The 17,204-nt window shown below is 38.2% G+C and overlaps 1 protein-coding gene across 1 annotated transcript in view; it reads right to left on the bottom strand.

Moving 5' to 3' along the window:
* Positions 1-8,192, bottom strand: part of LOC121383456 (multiple epidermal growth factor-like domains protein 8) — an 81,178-nt gene extending 72,986 nt beyond the window's left edge. The window contains exons 1-3 of the mRNA XM_041513510.1: positions 7,673-8,192; positions 6,277-6,440; positions 3,535-4,684 (exon numbers count right to left, since the gene is read on the bottom strand). Of these exons, the coding sequence (XP_041369444.1) occupies positions 3,535-4,684; positions 6,277-6,440; positions 7,673-7,856 (1,498 nt within the window). The 5' untranslated portion in view covers positions 7,857-8,192. The remainder of the gene's footprint in view (positions 1-3,534; positions 4,685-6,276; positions 6,441-7,672) is intronic.
* Between the last annotated feature and the right edge of the window lie 9,012 nt (positions 8,193-17,204).

Here is a 17,204-nt window from a genome sequence, read left to right as displayed (position 1 = left end):
GTCATTGTCATCCTAATGCTTGTAGTAGCCCAAACTAGAATATCAGTGTCTGTATTAACAAGATGTTAGTTGTCATCCTAATGCTTGTAGTAGCCCAAACTAGAATATCAGTGTCTGTATTAACAAGATGTTAGTTGTCATCCTAATGCTTGTAAAACTAGAATATCAGTGTCTGTATTAACAAGATGTTAGTTGTCATCCTAATGCTTGTAGTAGCCCAAACTAGAATATCAGTGTCTGTATTAACAAGATGTTAGTTGTCATCCTAATGCTTGTAGTAGCCCAAACTACAATATCAGTGTCTGTATTAACAAGATGTTAGTTGTCATCCTAATGCTTGTAGTAGCCCAAACTACAATATCAGTGTCTGTATTAACAAGATGTTAGTTGTCATCCTAATGCTTGTAGTAGCCCAAACTACAATATCAGTGTCTGTATTAACAAGATGTTAGTTGTCATCCTAATGCTTGTAGTAGCCCAAACTAGAATATCAGTGTCTGTATTAACAAGATGTTAGTTGTCATCCTAATGCTTGTAGTAGCCCAAACTAGAATATCAGTGTCTGTATTAACAAGATGTTTGTTGTCATCCTAATGCTTGTAGTAGCCCAAACTACAATATCAGTGTCTGTATTAACAAGATGTTAGTTGTCATCCTAGTGCGTGTAGTAGCCCAAACTAGAATATCAGTGTCTGTATTAATTAACAAGATGTTTGTTGTCATCCTAATGCTTGTAGTAGCGCAAACTAAATTTTACTTTCTGATAATTCTGAATGTATGAAAAAACTGATATTACGAAAAAAGTGAATGTTCAATGACATTAGCACACGACCACAAACACGCTGGACATTCAGACACTGCAAGGCAAGCTCTGGGTTAGCCGACAATTTCGACAAATTATCTACTAAACTTAAAAAATAGCAAAATACACTGATATTTTCTAACAAAATATCATGTATTTCATAAAATTATTTTGCCAAATAAAAATAAAATTCACCAATTGTTTTTGAAATTCGCAGTTGGCGAATTTGGCGAAAGAAAGAAAGAAATGTTTTATTTAACGACGCACTCAACACATTTTATTTACGGTTATATGGCGTCAGACATATGGTTAAGGACCACACAGATTTTGAGAGAAAACCCGCTGTCGCCACTACATCGGCTACTCTTCCGATTAGCAGCAAGGGATCTTTTATTTGCGCTTCCCACAGACAGGATAGCACAAACTATGGCCTTTGTTGAACCAGTTATGGATCACTGGTCGGTGTAAGTGGTTTACACCTACCCATTGAGCCTTGCGGAGCACTCACTCAGGGTTTGGAGTCGGTATCTGGATTAAAAATCCCATGCCTCGACTGGGATCCGAACCCAGTACCTACCAGCCTGTAGACCGATGGCCTAACCACGACGCCACCGAGGCCGGTCCGCGAATTGGCGAGTGCCAGAGTTAGCCCTGAGTCAAGAAAATGTACTGATTACAAGAAAATGTACTGATTACAAGAAAATGTACTGATTACAAGAAAATGTACTGATTACAAGAAAATGTACTGATTACATACATTGATGTAATTTTAGTCCTCCCAAAAGACTGTTAATCAGAAACATCTTACATTAGGTGGTAAACTTAGAACAGTTCCTTTAGTTTATATATTCTGTTATTGTCAGCTTTACGTTTTAAGAAGAGAAAGTATATATTGTCAGTCTACATAATATATTTTTTTTAAATTTATTTTATTATTACCAGCCCCTTGTTTACAATTAGAACACATGCCAAGGGTAAAACATAGGTTGTGTACATGTATAAAAATAATAAAACAACATAATATAATACTTTAGGGTACTGGCTTCCAAACCCCACCCCACTCCACCCCACCCCAACCCCCACCCACCTGCTCTGATAAAAAGTCTTCAAAAGATGAAACATTAATTAATGATGAGAAGTCAGGGAATGCAACGATACAGTCTTTTCAAAATATTTTTTTTTTACATGTTTTAAGCACAATTGGGGGAAATCATTACCAAACAGAGAGTTTGGAAAACATGCAAAAAGAATAGGTTTCCAATTTGGATCTTTGGTTTCCAATTTTCGTAGTCGTGTAATTTTCAAAGCTTTAGTATAGTTAAATATATCTATCATTCCGAGACCTCCCTCATTAACAGGTTTACACAAAGTTATTCTTTTTATCCTGTCTGGCTTTTGATTCCATACAAATTTAAATAATATCGTGTGCAATTCTTTCTGAAATGTTTCTGATGGATTTGGTAATGTTAGAAGTAGATAACTAACCTTATATATTAACAGAGATTTTATTATAGCTATTCTTCCAAGTGGTGTTAACAACCTTCTCATCCATGTATTTATAACCGGACAAGTATATCTAGAAATCTACTTGTCCACCAATGTTTTCACTAGTCCACCAGATAAGTACATCTAGAAATCTACTTGTCCACCAATGTTTTCACTAGTCCACCGGACAAGTACATCTAGAAATCTACTTGTCCACCAATGTTTTCACTAGTCCACCGGACAAGTACATCTAGAAATCTACTTGTCCACCAATGTTTTCACTAGTCCACCGGACAAGTACATCTAGAAATCTACTTGTCCACCAATGTTTTCACTTGTTCAAACTAATTTTTAGTTTTATTCAAGCACAAAGACCATATTTTTGATTGCTCAAAATAAAATTGCATTGACATTTTTACTTGTCCACTGGACAACCACTGATGTACATTTTGCTTGTCTGAACAGGTTTTTACTTGTCAGGACAAACAGACAAGTGCTTATTTCGAATGCTGAGTAGATATTTGTCACAAGAACAGTTAGGCTAAATATTTCATTCTACATGGACTTAATCTTTCATTATTTGTATGCAGCTGCCTCAGTAAAGTACTGACCAAGGCCTGTTCCATGAAACAATCATCCTAGGTGCATAAGGTAGTCAATTAATAATGCCCTTAAAGGTGCAGACCCTAGTTTCAACCCGTACAAATGGACACCAAGTTTGATTAGGTTACAAAGCTGGAACACATATCAATAATGTAACAAGAGAGTGAAACAAGAGTCTGTGATGTTGAAATACCTTTAAAAATAGACTTTAAAACTCTACTCCATAAATGTTACTTCTTAGACACAGGTGAGTTTTTAAAAATATGAAAAATGCATTTTGTGATATTAGAAACATCAGGATGACCAGAAACGCTTCGGATGTAAGGAAATGGATAATCTAAAGAATAAATTATAAGTAAAGTTTAATTTCAGTGATCATAAACAGCTCCAATAGTGAAAAATATGCCTTAGTGTTTAAAAACTAGGGTCTGTCACTTTAATGTGATCTTAGCACTAAGATTGCTTTAGGAAACGGGGCCAAGGCGGGCTACAAAATATCTGCCTAGCCCAAAATAATCTTTATAATAGATTTTTGCACATTATTTTGGACTAGGCAGGTGGTCTGTAGCCCTCCTGGTTTCCACTTTACATGGGCTACAGTGTGCATGGGCAACAGCCCACCTGAACTGAGATGCCTCTGTTACCTGAGAAGTGTGTGCTGTTGACCCAGACGTGGCAGCCGAGGTGGTAGAAGTAGAAGCCCTCGTTGTAGCAGACCTCGAGGCGGTGGTGGATGTGTGTGTTGCCGCCGTACACCACCAGGTAGTTGCCCATGACGACCACTGAGTGGAAGGCGCCGCGGATCGGGTCGCTCGACTTATTGGCATCGCGGTTGTCGAGATCCGACCAGTAGTTGTCGTCGACGTGGAACATGTGCACATGGCTCGTGCGCTCGCTGATCAGCGCGCTCCGCTGAAGGTAGCCCCCGAACACGACCAGAGACTTCGACTCTTTGTGGTACACCGTCGAGTGGCCAACCAGACGCTTTCGCGGGAAGTTACCTCCCTTGAAGTAGACTCGCTCCCACTGTTCCGATTTCTCGGCATCGATTCTGTACATGTAGTCGATTAAAACACGGTCCTCTCCCTTCCCGCCAAATAAATAAATCCACGATTGCACAGTAGTCAAGGTGTGGCCTGTGACGGGAAGAGGGATGATGGTGCTGTTCACGGCACGCTGAGAGAAACGGTTCGTCGTCGCGTTGAAGAACCACAGATCGTTGCTGTGAGAACCATTCTGAAGAATTCCTCCGAATATAAACAAGCCGTCGGAAACAGCCGCCATCGCGTGGCCCTTCCTCGCACTGGGCCAGGGTTCGGTCTGCACCACACTCTCCCATTCATTCGTAGTCATGCAGAACTTAACCAAGTCATTCAACACGGAATTTAAATCATATCCACCGAATATCCATAAACAGTCAGTCGATTCCAAAAATGCTCCCGTGTGAAATGTTCGAGGTTTAAACTTCGTGCTGGTCTCTTCGAGAGAAAACCATTCTCCCGCACCTACCTCATCATGAATGGAAAGACCACAGTTGGAGCCGACGTATCCCTTGTCACACACACACTTACTGTGCTGCCCGCCACCGCCCGGTCTGCAGACCCCGTGTTTGCTGCAGTTGTCGGGGCAGGCAAGGCGGTCGCAGGCGGCGCCGGTGTAGTCCTGGGTACAGCGACACCGGTAGTCCACACACTGGCCATGGCCACTACAGTTCCAGGGGCAGTCGAGGATCAGGTAGGTGGCCTCAAACCCCTCCTTCATGTAGTTCCGGTCGCTGAACAGGTACAACAGCATCTGGAACACAGAACACAATACACGATACACCCTTGCTTCAAGCTAGTAGTCATCATTATCATGCCTCCTCACACAACTGAAAATATGCTTTAAAGCCTGAGATGTCATGAACTAGAGACTGTGGCCCCTGAACACTGGTGACTGTCCCCCACCCTCAACTCCAACCACTCCAGATGTTATTCCACTGGTTTAGAAGTGCAAAAATAAATTTAGGTAGCCTATTTTATTTATGAGGAACCTGTAGTTCACTATACATGAGAACTGAAAATTGACGTAACCCATTTACGAGTAACCTGTAGTTCACTATACACGAGAACTGAAAATTGACGTAACCCATTTACGAGTAACCTGTAGTTCACTATACACGAGAACTGAAAATTGACGTAACCCATTTATGAGTAACCTGTAGTTCACCATACACGAGAACTGAAAATTGACGTAAACTATTTATGAGATACGCAAAACAAATTCACGTAACCCATTTCATTTTTGCATAGCTCATCATGACCATATAAATTTAATGTACTAACGAAAATTAGATTATGCAAAATGATATATGTATCTAAGTAACATGCGAATGAAATTATTGTTCTTGCAATTATTTTCAAAAGTCTGTTTATTTAACAGTCATCTTTATTTAAATAGCAGCCATTGTTATTACTAGTAAGTACAACAGATTTAAAGCATTTTAATACTGACATCTATATAATTGACAACGTGTTTTAACACTCTTGTTTGGATTGTGGAATATATTTTTTGAATGCAACTACAATTAAAAGGGTGTTTTATGTGCAAAAACATGTCTTATACAGCAATGGAAATTCATGACATCAAATGTTGCAACTGGAAATAGTGATACTGAATAGTTATATTTTTATGAAATTTGTACAATAGACAAGGATTGAAAAAGCTCACACCTCTATAAATTGTTGCCAGATAAATATAGTATTCAGTGGCAGATCTAAGCAGGGGACACAGAGGCCCGGGCCCCTTAAATTGTGTGACAGTTACATATATTTATTTTTTTATTTTGGAGAATCTGAGGAATCCCTTCGTGAACATTTGTGGCTTTCGGCCATTTGTCAAATGGATTTTCTGGATCCACCACTCTGGTATTCATCACTGTGGGGTCTGTGTCTTATACCTATATTTATCTGAGAGACCGATTCAAGGTAGACCGGACCGGGAGACCCGCCCTACTCCCTAAAAATATTCCAGTGCCCCTTTTTGAATCTTTTAATTTGTTTCACATTGGGATGTCCTTTTGATGAATTAGTCCATGTGCTCTCTTCCTGATCACTAGTCCCACTTACCTACAAAATATATCATGAATCCGCCTCTGTATCTGGAATACCTTTTATACTGATATCTATGTTAACATGAGTTGATCAGGTTAGAAGGTAAAATGCCTGTTACTCCCCACTATATTGATACATGTATGTACAAAGAGGTTCCCGCACCATAACCCCAAAACTAACCCTAACCCCAAAACTAACCTAACACCAAAACTAACCTAACACCAAAACTAACCCTAACCTCAAATCTAATTCTAACCGTAACCACAGGGGGTAATGGTGGGCCATTTTACTTACAAATCCTGACGTGGCCAGTACTGGGTTGGGTGGGCTGTCTCCACTGAGGCTGGCAATCAGTGGGCTGGCGTACGAGTTCCCGTCGTAGATAAACAGGAAGTCAAACGAGCACTCCGTGGCCATGTTCTTGAATTCTAGATGGATCGTCTTGTTGGGACTGCCAGCTGGAAATAGTAAACGTTTCAAGAATATTTTAATATGCACTAATAATGAGACACATCTTTCCATATCCACTTGTCCATCCGTCCATTTGTAATGACAGATTAAAATCTGGATTGGACAGCAGAATGCATAGCGACGTCCAAAAGAAACTTTACAAACGGTACACAGTGGGATATGAAAGTGTATCATGATGCAAGTTCAACATCTAAACGTCACAATGTATAGCGACATCCAAAAGAAACTTTACAAACGGTACACAGTGGGATATGGAAGTGTATCATGATTCAAGTTCAACATCTAAACGTCACAATGTATAGCGACGTCCAAAAGAAACTTTACAAACAGTACACAGTGGGATATGAAAGTGTATCATGATGCAAGTTCAACATCTAAACGTCACAATGCATTTCATGATACATGCAAAGTGTTTGTAAGGTTCTAAATTGGTTCTTTTCAATTAGCAACAAATATTTATCAAATTATTCTAATTTTATGTATGTAAAGTTTCTTTTGGATGTCAGTATAGTTCGGTGGTTATTCAATGAGCAGGGCTCACCCTGTCCATTTCTAAATTAACCACTTGATAATATTTATATAAAGTGGCCACAAGAACAATACTTAGCATGTGGCCAATAAAATTGTCCATAAAGTAGCCACTTCAATTGAATGATTTTCAAGGAAATACTCTACATGTGAAAATTGGCTAAACTAAAATTCTTTCCAGTGTAAGCTCTGAGTGAATGATAATTTAAAAAACAGAACTTATATCACGTGTAAGTAACTCTTAATGGCAATGCAGGCATCCGAGAATTAAAAATATGTTAGCCCAGGGTAACCCATTTCTTTTGTGCACAATCCATTATCCACTAAATTTACTCTCAAAACTAAAACAGGTTACACAAAATTAGATTTCCTTGAGTGATGCACAAATTAAACAATGGTTCTTGCTTTATATCAGTTACATTATCAGAGGCCTGCAGTTGCCTGGTACAAGTTCAAGGCTGGTTTAGTCAAGATAGGAAATCACAAATTAATGTTTTGTATGGGCTACTTTTAATGACATTTTATTCTTTTTTAAAAGTACATACCCACAATTATTAAACTGTGTTGAAATGTCAAACAATGTTGATGATTTTTTTTTTTTTTTTAAGTGACCTAATTAGCCTACACTACAGTGCTAGGAACCTGCCAGGATGTGTCTTAGTGTGGTTAACCATGTACTACATTGTCTTACCGTCAATGAGCCACTCGCAATGGGCGTTAGCCAGGTATTTATCAGGACCGTCAGAAATCATTCCTTTTTGGCCTCGGAGCACCTTGCGACCACTGCATGCAAATGACGTCGACCGCAGCCCCGCCGCTGCCAGCAGGGAAACGCAGACTACGACAACAGCAACAACGAATCGTGCACGCTGCATGTCTTTTTATCCACTCGCTACTTCTACACTAAAACAGTCACCACTGTTTTCGTTTGCTTTTCTCCAACAATTTGTGTTTTTTTTCCCCTTCGACCAAGTAGTGATTTTGGCCGAAGTGATGTTTGGAAATCATCCCATTTTTAATGTGACCATTGGGACGCCTCCAAGATTTGAGGCGTCACGCTGGTGCCGTGGTCGCCGTCATCGAGGTGTGTGGGACGGAACAAGCATTACTCCAGCATCGTCAACAACACTGCGGATCACCTGATAGCAAAGTGTTCACTTTGACAGATTAAAACGCAAGGTGTCCATTGCTTTGTTCCCAAAATAGCTGTTCTGCAGCTGACGGAATTGTCGTCCGTGGATTGGCTGATTTTCATAATACAACATTCCTGTAGACCAATATCGATTATGCAACATCGTTGTAAAACATTGTTGTACAGACATCACAGCGACGTACCGAACTTTGTAGTAATTATTACTATTACATGTAGTTATTTGTTTGGGATTTTACCATGTATTTTTTCGTGCTTTTATTATGTTATAAATATAAATACGTAATATATAACTAAATAAACATTTTAAAAGTTACGGTGAGAGGGTTCTGGGACGATTAGTATATTATTTGCAGAAGAATGCTAGCAATGGGGGGGGGGGGGGGGGGGGGTGGGGGGGGGGGGGGGGGGGGTGGGGGGGGGGGGGGGGGGGGGGGGGGGGGGGGCTGTAGCCCGAGTACACTGACGGACAGTCCAAATATCCAGAGAGGTTTGATAAATGTCTAAATGATCGTCTAGCTTTCATAACCGTCAGAATACTCGGGCTACGGAGGTGGGGGGGGGGGGGGGGGGTCGAGACTGAGGATCGAACCCCTGTCCAGACAAATGTTATGGCGATCATGACCACTAAAACGTTCGCATTCCCACCCCCTCCACCCCCCTAACGCAGGAAGACACAATGATGTTACATGTATATGCCTGCTCCCGTAAATAAGTCCGGTGTGTCGGGTATAAGAGGACTGCCAGCCTAACCAAGGACGAATCATAGTCACTTCGTACGATAGTCATAGTCAGTGCTATTGGTGGTAACGACATGAGCTAACGGGCATGACAAACACGTGGATCCCTGCCCGTGGTGAGGGCATTCAAAACGTTTCAAGGGGCAGGGCGTAGCTTAGTGGTACAGCGCTCGCCTGATGCGCGGTCGATCTAGGATCAATTCCCGTCGGTGGGCCCATTGGGCTATTTTTTGTTCCAGCCAGTGCTCTACAAATGGTGTAACAAAAGCCGTGGTATGTGCTATCCTGTCTGTGGGATGGTGTATATAACAGATCCCTTGCTGCTTAACGAAAAGAGTAGCCCATGAAGTGGCGACAGCGGTTTTCCCCTCTCTGTGGTCCTGAACCATATGTCTGACGCCATATAACCGTCAATAAAATGTGTTCAGTGCGTCGTTAAATAAAACATTTCCTTCCTTCCTTTTCTGGCAGATATGCATTGGCCTACAGATGGTTTTTTAGTTCGAGAATCGAAATCCATTGTCAGTTGCCCATTGTTGAAGTTTATTCAAGCAAAGCTGAAACTGACGTTTAAATAAAACATTTCCTTCCTTCAAAAAGGTTTATAGTAGACATTTGGAGGCTATATCTACTATATTCTATGCAAAACTGACCAACATGATGACTGATATTCCATATTTTGAACTTATGCGTGTTTTTTCATATCTTTGGTGAAACTTTTGCACACTTTTTCCCCCTATCATTTTCGATGGCATGACGGACTTGAATGCTGTGGTGGCAGTACTCATGCGCCTGAGGTATAAATAGTTATTTACTAAATTATTGAAAATAAGCATTTTCTTTATGATATGTAAACTGCATGGAAACGGGAAGTATTGCAAGTTGATCGGTTACCACCGGTTTCGAAACAAACGACTGTCATAGACTGCAGTCTTATAATGAAATGCTTTCGTTTTTGTCTCGTCTTAACAAAGGAAAAAAAGTGGAGATAGGCCTACAGGTTTGAATATTTGACAGAACGTGGTCTTGGTGTCCTCAAAGGCGTACGGGCTCCCATTTTTAGATGGGGGGGGGGGGGGGGTTTGCCCGAAATAAACGAAAATTCCCGAATCTGGATAACAACATTTATTCATATTAGCATAACTGCCAAACAACTATATAGAATGGATGAATGATTGTTTAAGGGCAATTTCACGGGAAAGGTTGCATAAAGAGTCTCAATGGGACCCAAAAATGAACTATGCAGCATTCTATAAAAAAAACCTATATTTTTAAAAAGCAATACGACTAGAGAAATGTTTTATAAATTTTTTTGGACCTACAGCTGTTACGGTTTATAAAATAATCAGTGATATGATTACATGCACAGCATAAAAATATGAGGACACATAGGTACAGCATAATCATAAGCTTTTATGTGATACATTTCTAAGGATAAACTGAGGGGTTTTTTTTAATAGGAGTAACTATTTTTTCATTAATAAGGCCAAGGATTTTAAGTCTTCTGATGATTTTTGTTAATATTTTAGCAATATTCTTCTATTTAAATTAAATACTAATCTTACAAACAGAATGTCTATAACTGAATTAGAAATGAAATTTCAATATGTTTTTTTGAATACTAGTTAAAAATAATGTTGATTCTATTAGTATTAGCAGTGATATAAGCTTTCAAACAATGCAGTGTGAAAATGGCAATTCCGTTTAGGAGGGGACATGTTTTTTTAACATGTAAATTTCAGTTAAATAAACTGAGATTGCTCTTAATCTTTTTTTTTTAATTTTAATTCATAATTGTATTTGGAAATAATATTTGATATGAATCTGCATGTAATGGTGTAATTAGATAATTAACTTTGAAAGATTACCGGTCATTCATATGTATACTGCTGCATACAAGACATACAATCTACTTAGCCTGCAGTGTCCTTATTTGTCAGCTGTATTTGGTAATACTTGGATTTTATGTCCTTCAACTGTGGCAGAATAAAAGCTCATGTCCTTGAACCGTTAAAGGCCCAAGAAAGATGAAACGACTTTCTAAGCACTCCACTCCGACAGTCTGGGTGGACCTTGTCCGTGGACATTTAAATGTTGATGTCAATTTACATTCATGGAATTTCATACAAATATGATCACCTTCAAGCACTTTACACTTGCAATGTGTATTGGTCCAATGTAATAACCCTCGTCATAGTAAACAGTATTCTTAAAAAACATCAGATTCGGTAGTAATATGAACTGACCTGTATAAAACAACCACCTGTGTTAAAAGGCCAATTTGATACGTCCTCCTTATGGTGAATGTTTAACAGTTTGACTGTATATACACATGGCAGAATAAAGAATCAAAATTGATCACTGCACAACTATCCAAGTGTGACAGAATAATAAACAAAGCTGACATCTCTCAGTCAAACCCCACTAACACCTGCAGATTGTCAACAAATGTCTCCGACTTCCATACAAGTCACATGTACATAGCAACACCCAGACATGTCAATATCAAATCTTGTTGTAAAATGTCCTTTCCGGAACTTGAACATTGTGACATAAAATTGCCACTGCATCAGTGAATGGATAGTTAATTTTAAATGAATTTAAATCATACATATAAACATGTTTTATTTTTTATTTTAGACATACAGTAATTCTCAATAATGCATCATATCTCACAACCCCTTTACGAAAAATCTATCAAACAAACTTCATATATATTATGAAATTGGTATAGAATGGTATTTTGTATCCATTCGAGTAGATATATTGATAATGTAATAAAAGCACTTTGCAAAAAGATGTACATATACATATTAAAATTGTGTTTAGGAGGGGACATTTTGTTTAACATGCAAAATCTTGTGTATTTACAGAAATACAATTCACACAAATATAATTATACAAATTAGTTTTTGCAGGCTATTATACATGTGCTACATGATTAAAGTTTTGTAACCTGCCTGTATATATTTATTTGACCCATGTTTAGGAGGGGACATTTTTTAACGGAAATTTTTAGGCTCTATGTTACAATAAATATCTCAAAGTAAATAACAAAATTACATCGATTTTTGTTCTTGGCACAACTGTAGGTGTCTATTGTGATTATAGTAATACAAAAATAATTGTTGTAAAATGTTATTTGAATTATTTATATGTCAATGTTCATGACAGGACATCTTCAATTTTTTTTTAACGGAAAATGGGATTAGTTCTTTAAAATACTGTAAATTTATAACACAACATCCAGTTTTAATATGGTTGGTAAACAAATGTTTACCAGTAGTCTGGTATTCAAATAAATAAAAATAAAAGTATCTATTTCACACCACATTATTATTAAAATAATGATGGAATAATGCAAAAATGCAAATGAGACTCGTAAATGTGTTATTTTGATATATAAATAATCACTACTTGATGGAAAATCAAGTTATTTTAATAAAATTTGGTTTGTAGGTTGCTATACCATTCACACAGGTACCTATAAAATTTCAGCAGAACAGAGCTTTAAATTTTAAAGTTATGAAAATTTTATTCCAATCAACGAGCAGTGCAACCTTTCCCGTGAAACTGCCCTTAACAACACCCCAGCACAAAATTACACATCGGCTATTGGGTGTCACAAATGGAAAGTATATGAAACTATTATTTATATAATTATGTAAAACCACAAAGGAGCTGTGGGGAAAAGTGCATTCTTACACACTCGTTGGTGAGAACACCATGGGTTAGTTTTGGTTACACATGGTTGTTAACGCATGTACATGTGTTAACAATTTCAAGACATACGACTGGCTGCTCCTAGGTGATGCTTAGGTCACCAATGCCACACAGCCAATGAAAAACTACACGATGCAAATCGATTAGACTGTGATGTATAGGTAACCTGACATTCATGTGTCTGTGACGCGTAAGTCAGCTACAAGTTAGTAAGTCGGCTGTAAATAAATTTTAGTCGAAAAAGATGTTAAAATTTGCTTAAAACCTGGTTTTTGAGGATATGCAATTCATGTCCGTTAGATACCACTTATCTCACAACGAATTGTTTAAAAACGTATCAAACTCGCTTTCGCTTGTTAGATACATTTTAAAACAACTCGTGAGATAAAATCAAGGTAAATGTTAAAACTTTGTATAGAAATCAAAGTGTTTTAAAAAAATTAAAATTAATTCTGGGTGGAATTTAAAAGATTCCAAAACATTTCTGTTGCCAAATATATCATTTCTCGTCGGCTTGAAATGATCACACTCCGTCAAAATGTGGTACACAGTCAGTGTATACTGACAGTGTTCACAATGTGGAGGAGGGTCCTTCTTTAAAACAAATTCATGCGTCAAATATGTATGGCCGATGCGGGCACGACACAAGACTACTTCATCCTTCCTGCACCGCCTGTAGGATGACTACCACTCTCCCAGGACTAGCTTGACAGAATGAAGCTTGTTCGCGACCGTACCGTCCCAATCATCTTGCCAAGTCGAAAAGATATATATAGGTTAATATGTAGGGGACACCAATGCAGACATGGGGCAAATTCAAAGCAGATTTGGCAGCAAAATCTGCCTTTTCTTTGCCCGTAATGCCAACATGGCTGGGTACCCAGCAAAATATAACATCTTTATTGGCAATTGATAAAAAGACACACTGTCGTATCACCATCTCAACTAAGGGATGCTCCAATTCAGTACTGTAGAGCTTGGAGACACGAAAGTGAGTCAGTAAAAATAATGTATTTGGATGCACATGCATTCTTTATCTGTTCCAGGGGTGGCTCGTAGCCCAGTGGTAAAGCGCTCGCTCGATACGCGGTCGGTCTGACAGGATGCTACCTTAAGGCACACCCATCTCTTGGAAGTGAGAATCAGATAATGTAGATCCCACTCGTACCTTGAAAAACCTATTTGAGATAAAGTCAGGCATAGGGGTGCAAACTAATCACTACACATTTTTACATGGATTACAAATATTTTTGCTGGCAGAATGATGAAAATACATTTTAAAAAAGTCTCAGGTTAGCACATTTTGACCGAATGTTTCTATCGTTTTTGCCCGAATTTGAGGATTTACTCCCGCACTAGGGGGCATTTGCCCACCCCACCTGCCTTGACCGTGAAAGAAATGTTGTATTTGGTTGCGTTTTTTTTTTTTAATTATTATTATCCCCCTGATTAATCGCTATACAACATATTAATTAGAATATAAGTTATATACTAAAAGTGCATGACTTGTACATTTAGTAGTATGCTAAGAAAAATGCTAATGCTAATAATAATAATAGTAGTAGTAGTAGTAATAATAACAATAATAATAATAGTAGTAGTAGTAATAATAACAATAATAATAATAATAATAATAGGCCTAATAATAATAATAATAATAATAATAATATAGATGGTCATAACACAACTAGAAAGGCCAAGTAAAAAATAAAAAAGTGTGATTCCTGAAACAACTCCTCCACTCTCCCGCCCCCCAAAAAGTACTTTTTATTATTAAAAATCTTGTTCCCCCATTTTCGAGCCAATACGACAGATTATTATTTTAAAAGTTGTTTCTTTGTGTTACAGTGCATACTCTAAGCAGAATGATTAATAATTTTTTAGAATAAAAAGTCAAAATTTTGTTCGACCACCAGTCTTTAATTTAAATACCCCCAAGTCTAATACTATACTGTAATATTATTAAAGGGACATTCCTGCATTGTAAGATGTTTCCGACTAATAAAATATTTCTACGATTAAACTTGCATATTAAATATATTTTCTTGTTTTGAATATCAGTGTCTGTATATTCAATGTGTTTCTGGTCGTCTTAATATTTGTAAGAAGCCCAAACTGGATTTTGTCTTCAAATAGTTTCGTAATTACCATCGTTAAATAGTCTCCGTTAGTTTATTACATCTTAAAAATTGCAACAAACTCAGGAATGTCCCTTTAACTACATGATGACACTAAAAACATTATAATTTGTTCATTGAAAACCCCCCAAAAAGAGTTCAATATCAAATCTGACAAAGGCAGGGCTTGAAATACGGAAGAAAAATATGACCTCTTTTTTTTAAATAGCAGGGAAAAAGAATAAAATATGGCCTGCTAGAAATAAGAATGTTGGTGTGTGAAAAGTTAGGACCTCTAAGATGCCAGCATGTTTTTTGTTTTTAATTTCAACGTGTAGAAATGTTGAAATAAATATTGATACCTGGCTCTAGAATTTTTGGACTCTCAGATTTGGTAGTGTGTTTGTTAATTTTGCTTGTGACATGTAGGAATCAAACACAGAAGAGGAGAGGACCAGTGGCGTGGTGGGGAAGGAAGGTGCACGGGGGTCCATGGACACCCCCTCCCCCAATCAACTTTTTTTTTGTTTTTTGTTTTTTGTTTTTACTGTATTAAATTTTATAAAATCATACATAAATATATTGTGTGGGTTGCCCCCCAATATAAAATTCTGGCTACGCCAGTGGAGAGAGGACATGTCTCCCAGCTGCAGATCAGGTCAGGCCATACAATAATAGGTAATAGGGTATTACGTGCACATTAAGAACAAGTTGTTGTAGCGCACGCCTGTCATGGGCACAAGAGCCGACCTTGGCCGGCTCCTCCGTCCATAACAGGAAAGGTGGGGGGGGGGGGAGGAGGGACCGCCTGCACTGGCAGGTGCAAGGGAGCAGGCGGGGGGGGGGGGGGGGGGTGCTATGGAATTTTGAATGGAGCATATGCCAAAAGAGAAAAGGTGCGCAATTTTAATTGAGGAAATATGTTTGTTAATTTTGCTTGTGACATGTAGGAATCAAACACAGAAGAGGAGAGGACCAGTGGCGTGGTGGGGAAGGAAGGGGCACGGGGGTCAATGGACACCCCCTCCCCCAATCAACTTTTTTTTTGTTTTTTGTTTTTTGTTTTTACTGTATTAAATTTTATAAAATCATACATAAATATATTGTGTGGGTTTCCCCCCAATATAAAATTCTGGCTACGCCAGTGGAGAGAGGACATGTCTCCCAGCTGCAGATCAGGTCAGGCCATACAATAATAGGTAATAGGGTATTACGTGCACATTAAGAACAAGTTGTTGTAGCGCACGCCTGTCATGGGCACAAGAGCCGACCTTGGCCGGCTCCTCCGTCCATAACAGGAAAGGTGGGGGGGGGGGGAGGGACCGCCTGCACTGGCAGGTGCAAGGGAGCAGGCGGGGGGGGGGGGGGGGTGCTATGGAATTTTGAATGGAGCATATGCCAAAAGAGAAAAGGTGCGCAATTTTAATTGAGGAAATATGGCGCAATTTTGAACGGTCAGTCAAAAAGTAAATGGCAGAGCTAATATAGGTTTTGACATTAGTGAATCGAGAGTAGCTCGTTAATTAGACCTCTACGATGCTGTGGTGTCTCCCTAGGTTGCCCATAGGACCTCTTCTGGTCGTGGCATGACAACCCACTCCCAGCTGCTATTCAAGCCAAAATTTAATACTGCGACTTGCGCAAAGATAATATGACGTCATTCATCACGTGCTTGCTTACTTGCTAGTCTGCAGAAGAAAGAGATACTGGTAAGCTTATCTTCACAAAATAGTCAACTTTTAAAATGTATTATTTGTGCAGTTGTACAATTTTCAGCTTCCATTTTTGTTATCATATAACCACTTAATAATAAAATAATATTTGAGTATTTCATATTTAAATTACAGTTTATTGTGTTTAACAAATTAAAAACCAAGTTTTGAACAGTGCAATGCCACCAATCATCAAATGACACGATTCTAAAGTCTACCGCATAAAAAGGACTTTGACCAAGTACGTTTTTTAAATTACTTTGTATAATATGTACATTTGACATTTTATTGCATCTTTATAAATCAGTTTGAAGATTTATAAAGTTTCATTAATTATTTTTCCATTATTTCAAGTCTGTCTGTTTTCATATTTATAAAAATTGCGTTCAGTGTTGGGAAAACGCTTGTAACAACATAAATTATTCTATTAGGCTACGTCTTAGTGGTTGGGACGCTAATTTATGGAAATAACACATGCTTTCAAATAATTATTATAAATATTCATCATATTTTAAAATTCATGATACAATTATACTACTTGTATTATTATTATTCTCTCTCTCTCTCTCTCTCTCTCTCTCTCTCTCTCTCTCTCTCTCTCTCTCTCTCTCTCTCTCTCTCTCTCTCTCTCTCTGACCATAGCAATACTTTTATGAGTTTGTATGTAGGCCTAGGCTAGTGCGTGCCTCGAGGGGTTCTTTTGGAGGTATATTGTATATTGAGAATAATTAAATTATCCTGTCAAGTGTCTGTGATATTTAGTGTGTACAAAGCCAAAACA

The sequence above is a fragment of the Gigantopelta aegis genome, chromosome 10 (assembly GCF_016097555.1).
Source record: "Gigantopelta aegis isolate Gae_Host chromosome 10, Gae_host_genome, whole genome shotgun sequence".
NCBI lineage: Eukaryota > Metazoa > Mollusca > Gastropoda > Neomphalida > Peltospiridae > Gigantopelta > Gigantopelta aegis.
Note: the sequence above shows the minus strand (reverse complement) of the source record. Positions and strands in the feature narration are given on the sequence as shown.